This window comes from Chenopodium album, chromosome 25 (assembly GCF_948465745.1).
Source record: "Chenopodium album chromosome 25, dcCheAlbu1.1, whole genome shotgun sequence".
Taxonomy (NCBI): domain Eukaryota; kingdom Viridiplantae; phylum Streptophyta; class Magnoliopsida; order Caryophyllales; family Amaranthaceae; genus Chenopodium; species Chenopodium album.
In genome coordinates, this window is record NC_137858.1 from 9938077 (window position 1) to 9957823 (window position 19747).

Below are 19747 nucleotides of genomic sequence, written 5' to 3' on the forward strand. Positions count from 1 at the left end.
CTCCTATCCATTGATAAACTAAACGCGTGTTGCATTAGTGTTTTTATTTTCTGTTGGAACTAATTAAATTTATGTAACAAAATTGATAATGAGTATTTCACAAGGTTTTATGTCATTTGGAGCTGTGTAGTTTAATGAAGCAGTTATAAGTTAGAGAATTACTCGGTTACTCCCTAAATCCTACAAAAAGCTTGTCATTTTATTTAGACAGGTGTGCCAACACACAACTTTAATAATTTATATTTTTAGTTATTCATTACCAAAATTACATTACATTTTAACAATATACATTGAAATTGATTTAACAACATTTTCATTATATCATAATGTATGAGAGTGAGGGATAGCTCAAGTGGTTAGAGCTCCCTCCCGATTTCAGGAGATCCTAAGTGATTAAGTAATTACAAAATCCAAGAACTTAAGTGCTAGTGATTAAAGGATGTAGCACATCTGCACTTGCCTATACAATTTTGTTCGCACTTAACTACTCTAGAAGTGCTTGAAAATTTTGAAAACATACATGTTAGTATCTGAGCGTGATCAAGGCGGCACATTTGTGTGTCCTTTGGTTAGCTTGGTTCATTGCCGCGTTGTTTTGTTGTAGCACCATATACATTTCATTGTTGTACAACCTTGACATTTCATTGTTGTACAACCGTGCATGTTTATGCTTTGTGATTATTGACTATTACTTCGTATGTAGTAGTAAACACACGAAGTTATAGCTAAAGACCTAATGTGATGTTGATGATGTTTTTGATATTGATATCAAAAGACAACCCTCTTGGGAATATGTCTCTTCAAGTATGTTTCCATTCTCTTAAGTATTGAGCACTTTAATGTAATAGAGAAACTATAAAAATTGGCCATATTTGCTGCTCTCTTCTAAGTTTTTTCTCAAGTATTATAAGAGAATTATGATAATTCATAAGTCACTGTTAGACAAACTTAAGTGAATAATCAAGTCTTGTTAATTGTATCTCACCATACAACTCTGGTGTTAAATACTTCCTTTGTTATTTACAACAATTTCACTTTTGGTGCGAACTTAACAAATTTCCATATGACTATATTATTCTTTAACCATGATCATCAAAGTTGGCCAAAGTACAACATGTCAATAATGCATACATGAATATTCATACTTTTCTTATTATGAAGAATTCAAATTGAGCTTTTCCTTCCAACATTGGTCATTTGGTCCCCATCCAATAGTGATCTGCTTCAGTGCTAAAATGTTAACAAAAATTTTTAAAAAAAAAAAAAATTAATTAAGGAAAAAAAGGTAATCAAAGCGTTGATAAGACTTACCACATAAGTAAAGCATGGCCTTGTATTATAAAGTGAGTAGTAAAATTTATTATTCAAGTGTCCATGAAATCATTAGCAAACTGTTTCAACCTATTCTCAACTCTAATTTGCATTGAAGCCCTTAAGAAGATGTAAAAATCGTCAAATATACATCTCGAATCCAAAAATGAAGATAGAGCTTAGCTTACAAGAGCTACTCCTATCGGAATTTATAAGTTATCCGCTCAATCCCGCCCATAAAGGGCCTTAGTGGCTCAGGAATGATAACCGAGCCATCCTCTTGTTGGTAATTCTCCAGCAAACAAACAATCATACGTGGCACTGCACATGCTGTAGCATTTAGAGTGTGGACGAACTGTGTTGGAGTATTCTTAGCCTTTTTCTGATTCATAGACGGTGATTCTGGGCGATATCGGATCCCTAACCGACGACTTTGATAGTCCGTACAATTTGAGGCGCTTGATATCTACACATGAAATTCAGGAATCCAAGCTTTACATAAAGAACCAAGATTCTAAGATGGTAAATCAACCAGCATCTTCATATTTTGGAGATGTGCATATACACAACTACCCGCTACCCCCTATTTTTGAGATATTACAGAACATGGAGGGGTGGTGAGAAAAATAGAACCCGAGACTGGGTGTGTGGAAGAAAGGTCATAGCAACATAGGTCCATAGCCCAAGCTTTACCACATGAACAAACAGTTCTCTAGATAGAGTCGTAAGACATTTAGGATTTGTAGTTTATCCAAGATGCAGAGATTCCATTGGCTAAGAGCATATTGTCCCCCAAATTGGTTGAGTGCTAGAATCTTGTATGATCTTTTACTAGAATTCAAAAGGAAACTAGGCACTATATTACGGTTGAGTACAGTTTTTATGGCAGATAACAATCCAGACTTTAGAGGTGGCAAATTGATCCTTCTGATTGGGGTTGGGCCAATAGGCATTTTATTCAGGCAGTGAATTGTTTGGTTCAGATCAAGTCATATTCAGATCTGTCATCAATTTGCTTCGCATAAAAAGTCAAATCAATTTTGATCATATTATAAATTTGGTCAGAATGGGCAGATATCAGGTTGCCTAATTTTGGGGTTCAGGTTTGGACCAGGCTAGTTTGCATCAAGTCAGATCGTACTGACGAGTCACTTTTGCTAGGTCTAGATAACACTAATGTACTGATTGTCATTAACTTGTACTCACACAGATAGAGAAAGTCAACATACCTCACCATAACGTTCCAATCCTGGCATCCATGATTCCACATCAAACTTACGAAAAGCAGGAGCACCTAGATCTGCAGATGACATATCCAGGGTTCTGCCACAACCAAAAGTAAATAACAACATTATTTGAGGAGAAGAGAGAACCACAACATAATTAGACAAGAACAGGGTTCTTCCTACTTGAAGTGAAAACCCAGGGCTGTAAAGAGGTCTTCTTCAATTCCAATAAGCTCTTCAAGATATGTATCACTGTCCTCAGGTCTACACAGGACGAACATCTCAACCTTGCTAAACTGATGCACTCGGTAAAGCCCTCTGTATTGGTTTACAACAAACTTGTCAGATGACACAAGAAATTCAAAAGGCCTATGTGCAAGGAAGAAACCAAGCAGGAACATACGAAAAACAATTTATTTGTGAGATGACAATATAATAGGGAAAAATATATCCTTCAAGATTCTGAACAAAAATTAGGTAAATGAACGGTGAAGTTTTGCGCAAACTATGGAGCAGAAAACCAGCAATGTCAACCAAACCAGAAATTCAAATTGCTGGTTTTCAAAAATGAGATGTAGTCACAAGAAGGGATATAGATTTAAAAGTCAAAATAGACAGAAGCAGCAGAAAAGGAAGATATGACTTTTTCAGATTATTTACCTTGTGGCGGCGCCAGCAGCCCCTGCCTCAGTCCGGAAGCAATGTGAATAAGCAACATACTTCAAAGGTAATGATGATTCAGAAAGAATAGAATCCATATGAAGTCCTCCTAATGGTATTTCAGCGGTGCCTATGAGGCACTGATCAGAACCTGAAATAGTATAAACCTGTGGAGGTTTCATAAAAGCCAAACATAAGCTTCATCGTTCAAGTGAGGTAATTAGCTCCTACAGGATACAACAACAGCTTTACAAATATGTGAGCAATCACTGGATATGCCTACAAGAAAAAAATTGGAGCAATAAAGCACAACAAGGCTACTATATGACAAGCCTGACAGATTAGGCACTCCAGAAATCATGAATCAAAACATCATACTGTTGAGGAAATATATGCAAAACATAATTAACCATTACAAAAGAAAACCATTGACAAACCTGTGTATTCTCTGCCCGAGGTTGAAACCCACATTTTTCTACAACAGATGCCCTCACAATTTCTGGGGTTGTCAAAGGAGTAAAACCTCTTTTTGTGACCTCTGAAAGAGTCCAGTTAACAAGGGCCATTTCTAGCATGACTGCTTCATTTTTCAGGTAGTAAAATTTGGAGCCACTAACCTAAAATGGGCAAACAGAAGAATTGAAATGTAAATATATTGAGACATTATTAGGGATTTGCACACCAACAAATATCCATTGCCATATTTAAAAATTGTAACTAAGATTTTCAAACAATAATTGAGCAACAATACCAATACCAAGTAAAAAAAAATCTCTTTAAGAGGATGAAACATAGAATAACAGTCTTAGTGAATACGGAAAGGGAAACAGAAATCCATTAATATCCCTTCCAATTAACATCCCAAATCCCGAATGCACCCACAATCTGAAGGAAAGTACTTATTGCCACAGGAAAAAAAAGTAGTTTAGTATGTGTTGACAAGAAAAATTAGTCAGTATTATGCTACAACGACAGCTCTCAAGTCAAGGATATCACATGACATTTATAAAGGGCTATTCAACACAATAATGAAAAGGTACTTCTAGCCTCACTTAAACAGGAAATTACCTCAGCTGCAGCATCGAAATCAAAAAGATCAAGCTCTTTGCCTAGTGCAAGGTGATCCTTGACAGGAAAGCCAAATTCACGTGGCCTGCCAACCTACAGAGACAAAAATTAGATACATGTACAAAAAAGGATGGAAAACAACCCTCATTTTCTTAACATCCAACCTCAAGTTATTGTGAAAGAAAATGAGACATAAATTCAGAATCGTATGAACAAAGTTACCATTTTTCTCAACACAGAACCATCTTCATCTCCTATTGGCACATCCGGATGAGTCATATTTGGAATGCATTGAGCTTCCTGCTGAAGCTCATCTGTTAGTCTGAGGAGATCTTCCTCCAGGCTAGCAAGTTTTTCCTTCAAGTTCTTACCTAAACGCAAATCATTACAGATGTTTTCATCGAATCAAGCTACTTTTTACGAGCAACTGCGTAGAACCCTTATTACCTTCTTCTATCAGCTTCTGACGCTCAGATGGTTCCAGTTTTCCTTTCATCTTGTTTGCCACTGCATTTCTTTCCCCACGAAGCTGCTCAACCTCCTGCTCTCTGTGAGCGACAATTAGCTAAATTCAGAAGAAACCTACTCTAGTGCAGTAACAAGAAGTCGAGAAACGATACACATATAGCTGATCACTTTAAAAGACTGTGCCAAGTTACACACACACACACACACACACACCATAATAATAATTTTTCAAAAAGGATGGTGCAGCTTTGAAAGTGGGGTGGAGGGAGGGGGTAAATAAAGAAAATAATATATAATTATTACACTTGTTTACATGAAGTACTAGCACTTAGCACACTTAGGAAAAAGTAGGAGTAGAAATGTCAAAAACTCACCCGACCCGACCTGAAAGTAACACGATTCAAATTTCATCTTGTATATGCAAATGATTTAGCATGACTCAAAATCTAATTAGACCCGGCCTGACCTGATGCTACCAAACCCGGACCAGACACCTGGGGGGGGGTGTTACTAAGATACATAGAGGGGAGGGAAAGGAGGAAATGAGTAACAAAAGGCATGCGATGGAAAGCATAACATTCTTTTAAGTGAAGAAATCTATTTCACCTTCATCACTTAACAAATTTGATCTTTCCCATTTAGAAACCTAACAAATTTGATAATTGGAGAACTAGTTTCCTTAAAAAAGTTATAAAGGAAAGTCCCCACAAAACAAACAAAACCTTTATCATATGATTCATGTATATCAAAAGAAATTAAAAATATCCAACAAAAGCACAATTCCAAACTAATTTGCTAAAATCTAAAGTTTATGACTAGTACCCAAGTCCTCAAAATTTTTTAATTTATTTGAAAGACCAATCCTCAACATGTTAATATAACACCAAAACAAACTTGATTGAGCATCCCAACGATTTCATATCATGTTGATATACTAGAGTTATGCTAAAGATCTACTCAACTTTAGCAACATCATACTAAAGTCCACACGAGAGCATACTCGGATAGGCAGCAAAGTCAGCAACCTTGGCATACTAAACTAAGAAGCATAATTTCATAGCTAAATCCCACACACCACTCCACCATTTTCACTTCTTTCCCAGCATGGTGCACTAGTGCCATGGTATATTCAGCAACCTAACTTAACTACTAAGAAGCATGACCTCGCTAATTCCTCGCACTACACCATTCTCACTTCTTTCCAAGCATGGTGCATAAATGCCATGGTAAATTCAGAAACCTCACTAAACTAAAAGGCAAATCTCGCAGCTAATCCCTACGCACTCCACTATTTTCAGCGGTAATTAACACTCTCCAAGCATTCAAAGGTTCCATATTTGATAAATTGAACACTTATCAAAGTTCTCATCTTACAACATTGCTAGAAACATCAACCGTTTTCCAATTTATCATATTAGTCCTCTTTATCTAAACTAACCAACTAACTAAGCAAAATGGAATGAAAAAATTAAAACCAACAATTAAGAAAGAGGCTTAACCTTCTGAAGAGTAAGCATTTTGTCATAAAGCTCAAGCACCAAATCCAAATTAGCAATAGAATTCCTGTTCTTTATATTAGCAGCAACTGCATCTTTGTTATCCCTTATCCACTTGAAATCAATCGTTGCTTTCCACTGAGTCTTCAATCCTACAACCCCAACAAAAAAACCCCAAATTAAAATTTATTAACTTCAATTAAGAAAACCCAGAAATTAAAAGAGAAGAGGGTACCTGAATCAGATGAGGCAGTTGTGGGTGCGGCTGAGGGAGCTGATTGTGCAGCGGCGGAGGAGGAGAGAGAAAATGGGCGAAGAAGTGAAGGAAATGGGAGATGGGGGAGTTTAGTGGGGCGAGGAAGAAGAAGAAGGTTAAGAGATGGGGTTGTTAATAGGGGTCTGAAAATGGAAGGAGGAGGAATGCCCGCCATTTTTAAGGTGTGGAAGGTTGCTCCACCTAAACATTGTGGGAACCCCATTGTTGATTGTTGAAGCTTTGAGATGAAGATGACGATGTTTGACGGAGTTGCCTGCTTGCAATAGTGTGGCCTTGTCCTTGTGGGGTTTTAGGCAGCGGATAGATAAGGGTTTGGTTGCAATACTGTCGAGTGTCGATACTAAGGTATGGTTTATGCACCCGAATCGATTGCATAACGTAAGGCAATGTTCACTTCACCTTAAAGAAAATAAGATGTAGTAATAATTTCAGTTAAGTAAATATCAGAAATTTAACGAAAAAATATAGAAAATTAGTAAATAATAATTTCAATTCAGTAAAAACAATTAAACTCGGCAGAAATAAGGTGAAGTGAACAAAGCCTAAACAATACATTTGTATTTTGTAATTTAGCAAAAATAAGATGCAGTGAACAGTACCTAAACATTGTATCTATATTTAGGCTACAAATATAACTCAATCAACATTAACATTATACAAGTATAAATTCCCAAATCTATAGATTTTTCAAAAGTATCAAATAAGGCATATCTCCTTCAATGACACCTAAAACACTATTATTTTCACAACAATGTTAAATGGTACTGTTCATGTTGTGTGAAGAAGACTTAAAAAATACTCGTAGAAAGAAAGGGATAGAAGATGAATCATGAAATGATCTGCTAGTAACTCGGTATTCCAAGATTTGTAACTCCAAATAATACTTCATACTTCCTCCGTTTTTTTGTAGTTGCAACACACAATTTATCACAATATTTAAGAAAAGTAAGTCTCATATGATATAATATACATTTAAAATGAGGTTAAAAGGTTGTTATGAGTATAAGCAAATGGGGCATGTGCTTCAAATAAAGGTAATAGAACAAACTCCACCATAAAAACCTTCCATTTATAGTGTGTTGCAAATATTGTGACAATTCTATTTTAGAGAAGTGTTGCAACTATAAAGAAACGGAGGAAGTATTAGGTAAAAGTGTAAAACAAGCGATCGTGCTATCAAGCCAGCTACAAAATAACCTTCTGCTGCGAGTCTTACTCGAGATCAATATTAAGAGACCTATACTCAGCTTTATCACTAAGCACCCGCTTAGTTGCTCCTTTTTCGTTATGGGATCATTTTAAGGCTACAACAAATGTGCTGTTTAAAGTGAATATGCAGAAGCCGCAGAATTATAAAAGTGCCGCAGAATTTTTCTCACAATTTCAGTGTGTAAAAAATGGAGACCATTGGACATTTGGACCTACAATAACTGAGTTCCACTGCTCAGTTAACAGGATACATAACCAAAATTATTACATGAGCAAAAAGTACATCTTTCTGTATTTTGGGACTAAAATTAGTTCCAACAGACAAGCCTAAATTTATTAACTAGGCCTTCTATATGAGATTTGCTTTAGGCAGCGGGTTTCCCTTGACAAACAGTTGAATTAGACAAAATCAACATAACCACATGAATCCATCTGTTCAGGAAGACGCATCCTACAGAGGTCCAGGAAAGGTGCCGTTCTCCCTTTGCTCATTCCACCTGTCAATCTGCATTCAACAAACATTGCAAATTTGCAACCATATTAACCAACATGGAGAGCTGACATAGAAAAAAAATTAAAAAAAAAATTGATTCATCTCAATGTCAAGGCAATGTAAGAAGGAAATTCTCACAAAGAAATTTGCAATAATAGCAGACAACTTGACAAGTAATATGTGAAGGTGAGTTTATCTCAGTTTGATTTCTACATATACCAAAATTCCGACAAGAAGCGACAAGCCAACAATATACTACAAATTACGCACGGTTATTCCTTAGTGTTCTCAGTGATTACCCTCAAGTTCTAAGTTACCAAACCTCAGCCTCCAAGATTCCTTAAAATTTTGTTTGATTGAAAACAACAAGTGGGATAGCACGGATCACATCTTCATCACAGGTTCAGAATTATACACAGAATTTCAGGAAAAAGGGTATCAAACTAAGATATTTTCTACAAATTTATGAGGCCACTCCGTTGGGAACTCAGTCGTAGTCTGATTTGCAGTGATTTGCACTCAACAGAAGCTTACAATGTAAACTTCATATTTTGGCAAATTCTTTTCTAGTCCACTCGTAAACCAAGAATTCACTTCAATTCCAAGTTCTGACTTTAAAAGCATTGAAATGTATGTTCTTTTGCCCTTCTTTGCTCCTCCCCTCCTTTCCACTCATCATAGGGAAGCAGAGAACTAAACAGGCTACAAACAATTATCTATCCTAGACAGAAATTTTTGAATCTAAATCACTGTTTGTGCTGTATGATGATATTTACTCATCAAAAAAGAAGGAAACTCGTAAGAAATTTTAGGTAATTAACAAGAAACAATGTACTTACCCATTCACCAGGGCAGAGAGACCTATAGAACTTGGCAAATTTATCACACTCTGGGGCATCTTCACCCTTGGCAGCGGTGCACCTAAAAGAGGACAGAATATTTGTTAATCACAAGGAGCAAGTGTTTAAAAAAGAAATACCAATTCATTGAGTCAGTTGTCTTACCGATGATACTCAATGTATCGGGTAAAGCAATGCCTTGTTTGGTTTGTGGTTGGGAAACGAAAATCTGCTGGTGCAGTCTCAAGCTGTAGCATATAATACAAAGATAAGAAAGAGGCTCACAAGGAGGTCATGCTTAAGATGAACATAGAAAGCTAACACAGAAAGCCAATGTATCTCATTTAATTCTTAGTAAAATGACCTTTATTTCTTCTGGGGTCTCTTCACTGGCTTCTTCTTGCTCTGGAGCTTCGCTGCTTTCCTCAGCTGCTGGAGCGGCATCCTCATTGCTTGTTTGAGCATCATCAGCTGGAGCCTCACTGCTCTCAACAGCTGGAGCCTCACTACTCTCAACAGCTGGAGCAGAGGGTGCTTCACTGCTCTCTTCTACAGCAGCAGGTGCTTCTTCAGTTTTCTCAGGAGCAGCCTCTGCTGCAGTCTCAACCTCTACTACTTCAACAGGTTTTGATTCAACAGGCTTCTCATCTTTTGGCAAAGAATATTGCTGAGTTCAACAGCATTAGGCAGAGCATTTTAGATTCAAACTAATATGTGATCAGTGCTTTCTAAAAACAATTATGTGCAAGCATGCAAATTTAATGACCAATACACTACACACACTCAAAAGAATAAGCAAGTGCTTCACGATATATAAGCATAACTGAGAAGATTAGCATAGAACATCAGTAGAGATACATCATGACCAAACATTGTTAAATCAATAGTTCAACTTGTAACACACAAGAGATTTATAAGGAGAATTTGGGCTGGCAGAAACAAATAACGGAAAAATCCATGGATTTTGGAATTTATGACAAAAAATTTCCTTCCCATTTTGTAAGTAAAAATAGGCAAACTTTGCAATCAATCTAATGGTAATAGTCATGCTGTTGTTGAAATACAGCCTCACAGTGCAAAAGGTCTACAGTCAGCAGCAAGACTTGGCAGGCATGACACAAGCAAGGATAGCAAGCACATGTGTTTCACTATTGATCAAAGCAGTCTATGGAGTTCAACAGGTCAATGCTTAAGCTCAGCTCAGCTCAAAATGTATAGATGCTTCAAGAAATCCGTATAGATTCTGTTACAACAGAAATCCTTGATTCTACGAATTCTGTTATCAATCTGTAACTACGTTTATTCGTACAAGCAGCAATATACGAAGTATAAATAGAGCTCTAAAGCCTGTGATAAAAATTAAATTATTTATTACAAACTTTCTCTCTCTCTAATTTCTGGTATTAGTTTTCATTAGAATACCAAAGAACTGCTAGATTGCAGTTTTAATCACATTCAAATCGTAAACTCAAATATGGAGCTAAAAACCACTCTGGTTTTTCCAACATGCACTGCCAATCAAATTCAACATCCCCTTAACAATATGAAACTAAATATGAGGTTATACCGTTATACAGTCGTATCATACATATTTCATTCTTTAAGACAACTCTTTTATTGCACAATTGGGCGATTCTTAGGGTTCAACACTCTATAAGTCTATATCATCCAATCTTACTAATAAATAATAGTATATAACCCTATCAATAGCTTGAAATCAAGAGCTATAAAAGGCACTCAAGGGTCAAATTAGAATCAAAATCATCTAATTCAAGTTCAATTGAATTGCATTATTTCTTGGTTTAGAGAGAGTGTAAATGGAATTCGATTCCAATTCTTGAATACCAATCCCCCGAATTCGACCAATTAAAACTAATTGACATCCACAAATCTACAATTCATTAAAGTTGTAGTATTGATATAAACAATACTCGGGAAGAACACTAATTAAGATCATTTTAAAACCCATTATATAAAAATCAAATGAAAGAAAAAATAAAACTTACAATCAACAGTATCAAGAGTTATCAACTTCAGATGAAGCTATCAAACCAAAAATTGATCCATTCAAATAAAAACAATCCAAATTGACATCTCATAATAACCGATCAAATACCCATCTAAAACCTCAATAAATAGATGCAAATAAAGGGGGGAAATCAGATCGAAATAAACACATAAAGTCAATTAAAGTTCAGATTTACCAATTGAAATGAAGACGATAAGAAGCATAATAAAGTAGGAGAGAGAAAAAAAGAGGGTACCTCGGAGAGAGAAGGGGGAGCAGCCATTGAAGGTTGGTGGGACGGCGTACGAAGCTGGGTTGAGTTGCGGTGAGAAAATGAGAAAAAGTTTGAAGCTTTTTTAGGGTAGGTGTTGCTCACTGCTAGTGGAGAGAGAAAGGAGAAAGGATTGCTCCGTCAATTGACATTGAGAAATTTCTGTCCAATTGTTATTTTACACGTGTATTGCTGACTTGGCCTAAGGGAACCAATAGAAAAAAATAAAAATTAAATTAAATTATTCATTAATAAAAAGTCATATGACATTTATAAGAAAATAAAAACTACTCGAATTCAAAAATACATAACACAAAGAAATCACAATCGTCGAGCAGAAATGCATATCGTAGTTTTATGAAGGAAATTTTATTTTATTCAAATTGTGTATTTGTTAAATACTTAAATTCGATTATCTTTGTAGATGTCGTATGACTTTTTATTAATGGATTAATTTTACTTTTAAAAAAAAATCCTTAGTATAAACTCAATCGTCGAGCAGATCTTGCACTGTGAAATATTTCTTGTTTACATTGTTGTAATATACAATTCTTTTAGAGATAACTGTTTGTTGTAACTGTAAAAATGATTTTCATACAGCAGTATATCAAAGCAATTCCTCCCTCAAAAGAGTAGAAGTAAAATCTTGTCTTTCGAAGGAGAAAGGATCTTCCTAAAAAACAAAAACGAAACCCTATCTTTTGAAGGAAAAACATTATCCAGTGGAAGAAGAGAAACTTTATCTTTTGAAGGAAAAAACATTCTCCTATGGAAGAAAAAAAACTCTGTCTTTCGAAGGATAAGAGTTCCTTCTAGAAAAGGATGAGTTATATAAAAAACGTTAAAACAAAATCTCACATGATCGACTATATTTCTCCTAAACTAATCAAGATGAAGTATTAGAAATTTATAATGGTGGAAAAGTCAACATGTTACATTAAAAAGAAAACAAAGGAAGTTAAAGTTAGATATTTTAAATGTTAATGTTGAAACATTTGAAATGAACATTTGAAATAAACAATTTGTTTTGTTTTATGCGTGCTTGGTGATATACTCATCAAAAGATCATATCCATATAATCCTCCATTTCTAGGAAGGTAGCGTTGTATTGTTACACTTTGATTGAGTTTATACATTTCTAGGTAAGGATTTGATTGAGTTTATACATTTCTAGGTAAGGATTTGATTGAGTTTATACATTTCTAGGTAAGGAAAAGACGTATAACTGGACCAAAGTCTATCACAAGTCAATCCGATTCTTGTAGCCATGTAGGTGAGGGTTGTCCCTTGCATGTTGGAAGAGGGTATCCCTACCATCCCCAAGTTGCTTTTAGTGGGGGATTGATCCCATCACTAGCCAAGTACTACTTGATATCTGGATGCACGGTATGATTGAACTTTTTTTTTTTTTTTTGACGGGAAGATTAAAGATTTCATTTCTAAAATAGCCAAACATCACTTACAATCAATTTTTAAGAAATTTAAAATTCCAACAAGAATGTATAAAACCCTAAATATAACATCGCAGAATCGATTGATAGTAGCCTTAACAAAAAACTTCATCTGAAGCAATACAATTTGTGAGTTCGCTCTAATTCGGCATAAGATCTGCAAATGCATAATATTTTGGATGAATATACTTCCTTGGTCTTCTAAACTCCGTTAGAAATTGCAAAATATTCGATCTTCATTCTTCAATAAACAAGTAATTAAAATCCCTGCCATGAACACCATCTTACGGATGGTATTTTTTATTTGAAAGCAATTAAAGAGATTTCGGGGCTTTTCACCGGTAACAACTAGTGGAAGCCCCTACAAAATTCACAAATAAAAATTAAGAATGAAGGAGATGAAGAGAAGGAAGGATTGAAGAAAAAACAAAGAAAAAAAATCCTAGCAAAAGAGGCTAGCTAGGAAAAACCCTCCCAAGATAAAACCCTAAAGGGAACTATCTCTCTCTAAAAACTAGAGAGTATGCGCGGTATGATTGATACTCCATATCAAACATACCTTATTATTTACGTCTCGTACTTAAAATACAAATTAGATTTTGTAGGATCTGTAATTTACACAGGCAAGAATAATTTCATTCACTGACGATCCATCATATTGTCCATCCATATAATGCAGCGAAGACTCTGCCCATTGATGAGATATTCAAATGCTTTGTTGATATCACGTAAGCTAACTTCATGAGTAATGAATCCATCAAGCGAAAGCTCCTACAAATTAAGTCAATATTGTCTATATTATGTTTATGAAAAGATACTTATTGGAAGTAAATCCCTACCTTATAAAAAATCTACCTTATAAAAAATAGAATATAACTCTTAGGAATAGTGTGCTACCAAATATACCCTCAAAAATATGTACAAAATTGTAAATAAAAATGTATATTTACTTTTTTACCCTCATTAACATGTTTACTCTCATTAATATAATATTTAATTAGGTTTTTTTTTTCATTAAACATACCATCAATTAATACAAAAAATTTTTTAACAAAAACTTGTAATGCCTTTTTTTAAATAAAAAAATTATAATGTTTTGTACTTCATATGTTATTATTATTATTTAAAAAGGAAAAAAAATTGTATGTACGAAGACTTTGTTTATTACCACGAGATGATTTATTTTTACTCCTTCGTGGTTGCTCTTCTTATTTACAATTTTGTTGTCCTTTAATTATTACGAATATTGTTATTGTTCATTAGCTTTTTAATTGTACATTATTTGATGGTACGCACATAAACAACGTGGAATTTAAATGACATTCATAATAAATAATGATATTTGAGCAGATGTTATCAAGAGGTATAAATAACTTTAAAATCCTAAAATCGAAGGAAATCGATGATAGGAAAAAAAATGTATTAAATATGGAGAGAATTTAAGAGGAAAAATATAACTAAGTGGTTATTGCTTTATTATTAGATATAGATATAGATATTAGATGGTCGTAGAACATTGAACTTACATTATTAAGTTTTTAGCCACATCGAACATTTCACATATTATTACTCCGTATGACCAATCTCACAAAAAATTCGTTTGAAGAAAAATACGTTAAGTATTATTGAATCATGCAAATCAATTAAGAGTTCTAAACTAGATTAAGATATGAAGGGATGCAAATCAATTAAATATTATTTAATAATAATTTTGAAATAACACTGTCAAACTTTTGAGGGTTTTAAAAAATAATTATCATTTAAGATTTTGGTGGCTTTTTTATAATTCTACAAAACCACTATATAGGCACATAACCAAATAGTACGTATTAAAACTACCAGATATATCACCCAAACCAAAGGTGTAACTACTCGCTAATACAACTTCTATGCAAGAGCTAACTTTTTCGCGCGCGTAGGATACCCTAGTAATTGCAAAAGTATAAATAAAACTCATTAATGAGTATCTTGAATTGACAAACAACATTCTAAGATATAAGGTCGTATTGATTAAACATGAAAATATGAAATGAAAATGATGTCAATATCGACTTACCTCGTTCATATATTTTTTGACAAGTACAGGTATATCGACTTTGGGTTTAATCCCACCAAATATAGACCCTGTAACACTTTTGCCTCTTATAATTTCCATGCAATCCAAATTCAAGGGAATGCCTCGTACCTCCACGCCAAGTATTATTGTCCTTCCCCAACCCTATCAAACAAACAAATTTAGTAATTGTAAAAATAGATGCTTCGTATTAGATCGATAATTAGACCCTGTTCTTTTCACCTTAAAAAAATAATATTAAGTAAAAATAATTTCAGTTCAGTAAAATTAATTTCAGTTCAGTAAAAATAAGTTCAGTTCAGTAAAATTCAGTTTTCTTAAAGAAGAATTATAATAGAAAATCAGTAAAAATAATTTCAGTTCAGTAAAAATAATTTAATTTCAGTAAAATTAAGTTTAGTTCAGTAAAAATAAGTTCAGTTCAGTAAAAATAAGTTCAGTTCAGTAAAAATAATTTCAGTTCAGCAAAATTAAGATGAATCAAACAGGGCCTTATAGTTGAAAATTAGTACAAACCTCTCTACAGCTTTTAAAAGCATCTTGCATAACAGTAGCTGAGCCTATACACTCAAAACAATAATCCGCACCTCCATCAGTAAGTTCCTTAATAAACTCGCTTACTTTCTTCTCTTCACAAGATTTTGGATTTATAAAATCAGTAATCCCAAATCTCTTCCCTGCCAAAACAAATAATCAATTTAGTTACGAGTACTTAGCCCGGCATGTATGTGATCAAATAAATGGTCATACAAGTAATAATGTCAACTAAAGTTTAGAAGTGCGACAACTAAACATGGACGGACAGAAATAGTATAAGCCAAAGAATTCAAATAGGTATGTAACAAAATTGAGAGACTAACCTAAATCCTCTTTTTCAGGGTTAAGGTCTACTCCAATGATTCTTGAAGCTCCTTGGTTTTTTGCTGCTTGAGCCACCTGTCTCAACAGCCAAAGCAATATTGCTAACATATCTTTGCTAACCCATAATAAAAATTCTATAACGTCATTCTTTAAAAAAAGGCACCACAATATGGTGACATGGCAAAATTTAATTGACTCATATTTAGTAATTTGAATTTCATTTTGAATTATTTTTAGGTCCCTAATGTATTAAATTGTATTTATATTAATACATATATTTTTTTTAGAAATACATAATTATAAATTATGAAAATCTATTTTATAATATTAATTAATCTTCAAAATTATACTTATAATTAAAAATCACAAAATTAAAATTGTTCATCATTGTTCCTCACAATTTAAAATTTGTCGGATTGGGATTTTGGGTTGCGATTGTTGGCTGGCTGCCGGAGTTTGCGGGTGAAGAGGGAGCGGCGGTCAATTAGGGCTGCTACGGTGGTGCGAAGATCGAGGTTGTTGCGCGGTGTATTTTGCAATTGGTGGCTGGTGGAGTTGAGATTGAGCGGAAATTGCTGCTCCTAGGGTTGGTTGGGCACCAAGGTTGTTGTTGTTGTTGGCTGCGAAATTGGCTGCAGTGTGGGGTTTGTGGTGGTCGGAAATTGCAAAGGTGTAATTTAGAAAATTTGGTTGCGCTTCTTTTCGAATCTCTTCTTGGTGATCACCATCACTATTATACATATACTTTTATTAATCTATGCATTTAACCTTAATAATTGCATGATTACTTCACAACCACAGTGATAATTTTAGTGCATACACGAATATGTATAACTTACACATGTCACGGTTGAAGAGGTAATTTTTTTTAATTAAATTTAATTTACACATGTCACAACTTAATTTGTCCAAAATAAATATCTTTAATGAAATCATGGATTGATGAGTTAAAATAAAATAATGTGACACCCTATACCTTCTTGATTGATTGATTACAAATTGATTTAGAAAGATAATTTCAAATCGAACAGGTATAGCGCAGCATTTCAATCGTTTTCTAATGTTTTTTTTTTTGGTGTTTAGAGAGTCATAAAGGCAAGGGTGAAAATCGATCTCAGATCTCCTAGAATTGGGAGGTAAACTCTAACCACTTGAGTTATCCTTGTAATTAAATTGATTTGTTTGTTTTGTAGGACTCACATGTTTAACATCTCTCCATATTGCAACTTGTACAGTGTTACGTTCATGTGATTCTTAATGATTATATTTTATTAAAGCTCACATAATTTGGCTTTTTGTTTGAGACAATTACGAGAATAATACTCCATCCATCCCTTATTGTTTGCACCATTTGACCCAAAAAGCTCTCATAAAAAGTAGGCTCATGGTGCATGCAAAAAGGGGCCGAGGGAGTAATGCATAAAGTCGAAAACAAAGTAATTAGTACGGAGTAATTATTTACCGCAAGTCCAACTGCACCAAGTCCAAAAATAGCCACAGTAGATCCTTCCTCCACCTTAGCCACCTTCCACACAGCTCCAATCCCTGCACCCTCACAAAACAACAACGAACTTATTTGCTATAATTCGACTAATTTAAACCTTTCTATTTATCGCTTTCAAACAATAATGGATCATTCAATAACTTATTGTTTGTCATGTTACTTTCGAATCAACTCAAAATAATTACTCCCTTCGTTTCATAATGATAGTCTCATATACTATTTTGGACGTTTTAAAAAGATCTACCCATATTGAATATATTTCATTTATTACTTGATTTTTTTTTAAATTCATTGATTGTGGATTGGTGACATGACTCTAAGTAAGGAAATTTTTACCTTAAATTATGCAATTGTGAATTGTGCTTTCTTAATAAAAAATCGAAAATGTTAAATAAGGTAAACTAAATATAAATTTTGTTGTACTTTAATGTTAAATTCCAAATAAATTTGTTTTCTTATTTTATGTGATTGATTCCATATGAAACTAATATTATGAAACGGAGGGAGTACAAGTTTATTTTTAGGCCAGGTCATACCTGTAGTAACACCACAACTAAGCAAACAAGCTTTGTCAACAGGCATCTGAGGGCTGATCTTAACCACAACCGTGATATCCACAACAGTATATTCGACGAAGCTCGAAACGCGGAGGAAGTGATGAATTGGGTCCCCTTTCATGTCCGTAAACCTACCAACCTCGTCCCTTGGCATGGCGTTAGAGTACTTGCCAAACTTTGTGCAAACATTGCTTTTACTGGACTTACAGTCTCTGCACTCGCCACATTCGGGGAAGAACACTGGTATCACTGTATCCCCTTCTTTTACTTCCTCAACATACTCTCCTACACTCTCTACTATCCTATTATCACAAAATGTTAATTGAAACAACAATTAAAAAGTAGGAAAATAAAAAAATACTATTCTGGTAGTGAATCTAATACAAGTAATTTTTTCCAATCCTTTTTATTCTTCTAATTTGGTTTCATGCCACTATTCACAAAGCGTGAAAATCTGGACAGTATGAATTGACAAACTTACACAGTCAAAATGAAATGAACATTTAGGATTAAAGGAAAGGAGTATATTATAACAAAATTGATTCGTGTAACATGAAAATAAAGAATAAATATTGTTACTCATAAAATGCAAAATATTGTTACTCATAAAATGCATAACATTTAGGATTATTTTGTAAAACAATTAAATTAGACCAGATGTAAACACTATTTGAAAAGGACTTTGTACAAATATGTGATAGGGCAGGCTGATTTAACAACTATCGACTCACTCTCTAAACATAAGTCAAACTTCGAAAACTCATGAAAGATAATGATTGGATTATTTTTAAGCAACAAGATTTCTAAAACTTTCAATAATTAAACAAGATCACACATGAAAGAGACGGATTTTGAAAGAAATTGAAGAGAGGGAGACTCAACTCACCCGACAGCTTCATGCCCAAAGATCCTTGGATGTGCAACAATTGGTCCCTAATGTCCAATAATGGTAATATAAAAATTATGCTTACATTTCATATAACAATTTTATTACTATTATTAGTATAACAATTTTATTAAAAGTTTAAAAAAAAAATGCTTACATTATAACAATTTTATTAGTAGTAATTATATTAAAATACATACTGTATAATGAATTTCTTGAAATATTATTAATAAATGAAAACTTACTGAATCCATCTTCCAGAAGGAAAGATCAGTATGACAAAGAGAAGTACATAGTATTTTGATCCGAACTTCCCAAGCTTTAGGTGGTGCCACTACAACATCTTCTATTACTAAAGCTTCCCCTGCTTTTCTACATACTGCACCTGCAAAGTTTTTCGATAAGTTAACGGTTAATAAGTTCAGATAAGATTGATTCTTTTAGTAGATCAAAAGAGCGAAAAACAAACTCAAATCATTGATGGAGTACTAACCTTTGCATATGATTGGTTTGCCAGCCGTTTTCGATGGACCGTTGCCATTAACATAGTCCATGCTCAAAATCAAAGAGAGCTCAAGAAAGATGTGGGAGGGTGGAACTTGTGGAAGGCAAAAAAGTTTGTGTGGCTATTCAGATAACACGAAACAGATGTTGTATTATAACAAACATATTTCTTTCTCACTGTCAAAAAAAATAAAAAACATACGTAGTATTTCTTTCAACTCATCATCATGTTTTTTAAAAAATAAAAAAACATGTGATGGTTGAAACTACTTGAAAGAAATATGCTTATTTTAATACTACTTTTGTTTCTTGTTATTATTTTGGAACAAAAGAATTTGTTATGTTTACAAATTTAGAGGTGTTAAAACCTAATACGACTGACCTGACTCAAAATTAGACTTAAAAAATACCCGATTTAAATTTCAATTCAACTTGTATGAATATAATAATAGATTCAAAAACCCAATCCGAACATTAGAAATTTGGAATTGATATTTACCCTTTGATGCATGCATTAATAAAGAGAGTCAGTAGCTTAATTTAAAAAGTGACTCAATAATTTCTCCACCAGCTACATTTTTTCT

At 33.9% G+C, this 19747-nt stretch overlaps 3 protein-coding genes across 4 annotated transcripts; all 3 read right to left on the reverse strand.

Moving 5' to 3' along the window:
- Positions 1 to 1315: 1315 nt before the first annotated feature.
- Positions 1316 to 6811, reverse strand: LOC145614297 (serine--tRNA ligase, chloroplastic/mitochondrial-like). 2 transcript variants are annotated; one of them, XM_081669327.1, is made up of 10 exons: positions 6465 to 6811; positions 6233 to 6381; positions 4713 to 4806; positions 4488 to 4636; positions 4266 to 4358; positions 3635 to 3814; positions 3198 to 3364; positions 2721 to 2855; positions 2541 to 2634; positions 1316 to 1777 (listed from the first exon to the last, which is right to left on the reverse strand). In XM_081669327.1, the coding sequence occupies exons 1-10, from the start codon at positions 6706 to 6708 to the stop codon at positions 1511 to 1513; spliced, it is 1572 nt and encodes a 523-aa protein (XP_081525453.1). In that variant the 5' UTR covers positions 6709 to 6811; the 3' UTR covers positions 1316 to 1510. The 2 variants fall into 2 exon arrangements, with proteins under 2 accessions (XP_081525453.1, XP_081525454.1); XM_081669328.1 differs by having other exon boundaries at positions 4713 to 4813; positions 6465 to 6601.
- Positions 6812 to 7856: 1045 nt separating this feature from the next.
- Positions 7857 to 11469, reverse strand: LOC145614454 (uncharacterized). Its single transcript, XM_081669508.1, has 5 exons — positions 11312 to 11469; positions 9412 to 9714; positions 9213 to 9295; positions 9048 to 9129; positions 7857 to 8220 (listed from the first exon to the last, which is right to left on the reverse strand). Exons 1-5 carry the CDS (start codon positions 11336 to 11338, stop codon positions 8167 to 8169), a joined length of 549 nt encoding a protein of 182 aa, XP_081525634.1. The 5' UTR covers positions 11339 to 11469; the 3' UTR covers positions 7857 to 8166.
- A 1559-nt stretch (positions 11470 to 13028) lies between these two features.
- On the reverse strand, positions 13029 to 19270 carry LOC145614772 (alcohol dehydrogenase-like 2). Its single transcript, XM_081669835.1, has 9 exons — positions 19153 to 19270; positions 18905 to 19044; positions 18660 to 18706; positions 17753 to 18075; positions 17175 to 17257; positions 15712 to 15787; positions 15368 to 15528; positions 14834 to 14995; positions 13029 to 13548 (listed from the first exon to the last, which is right to left on the reverse strand). The coding sequence occupies exons 1-9, from the start codon at positions 19211 to 19213 to the stop codon at positions 13417 to 13419; spliced, it is 1185 nt and encodes a 394-aa protein (XP_081525961.1). The 5' UTR covers positions 19214 to 19270; the 3' UTR covers positions 13029 to 13416.
- Between the last annotated feature and the right edge of the window lie 477 nt (positions 19271 to 19747).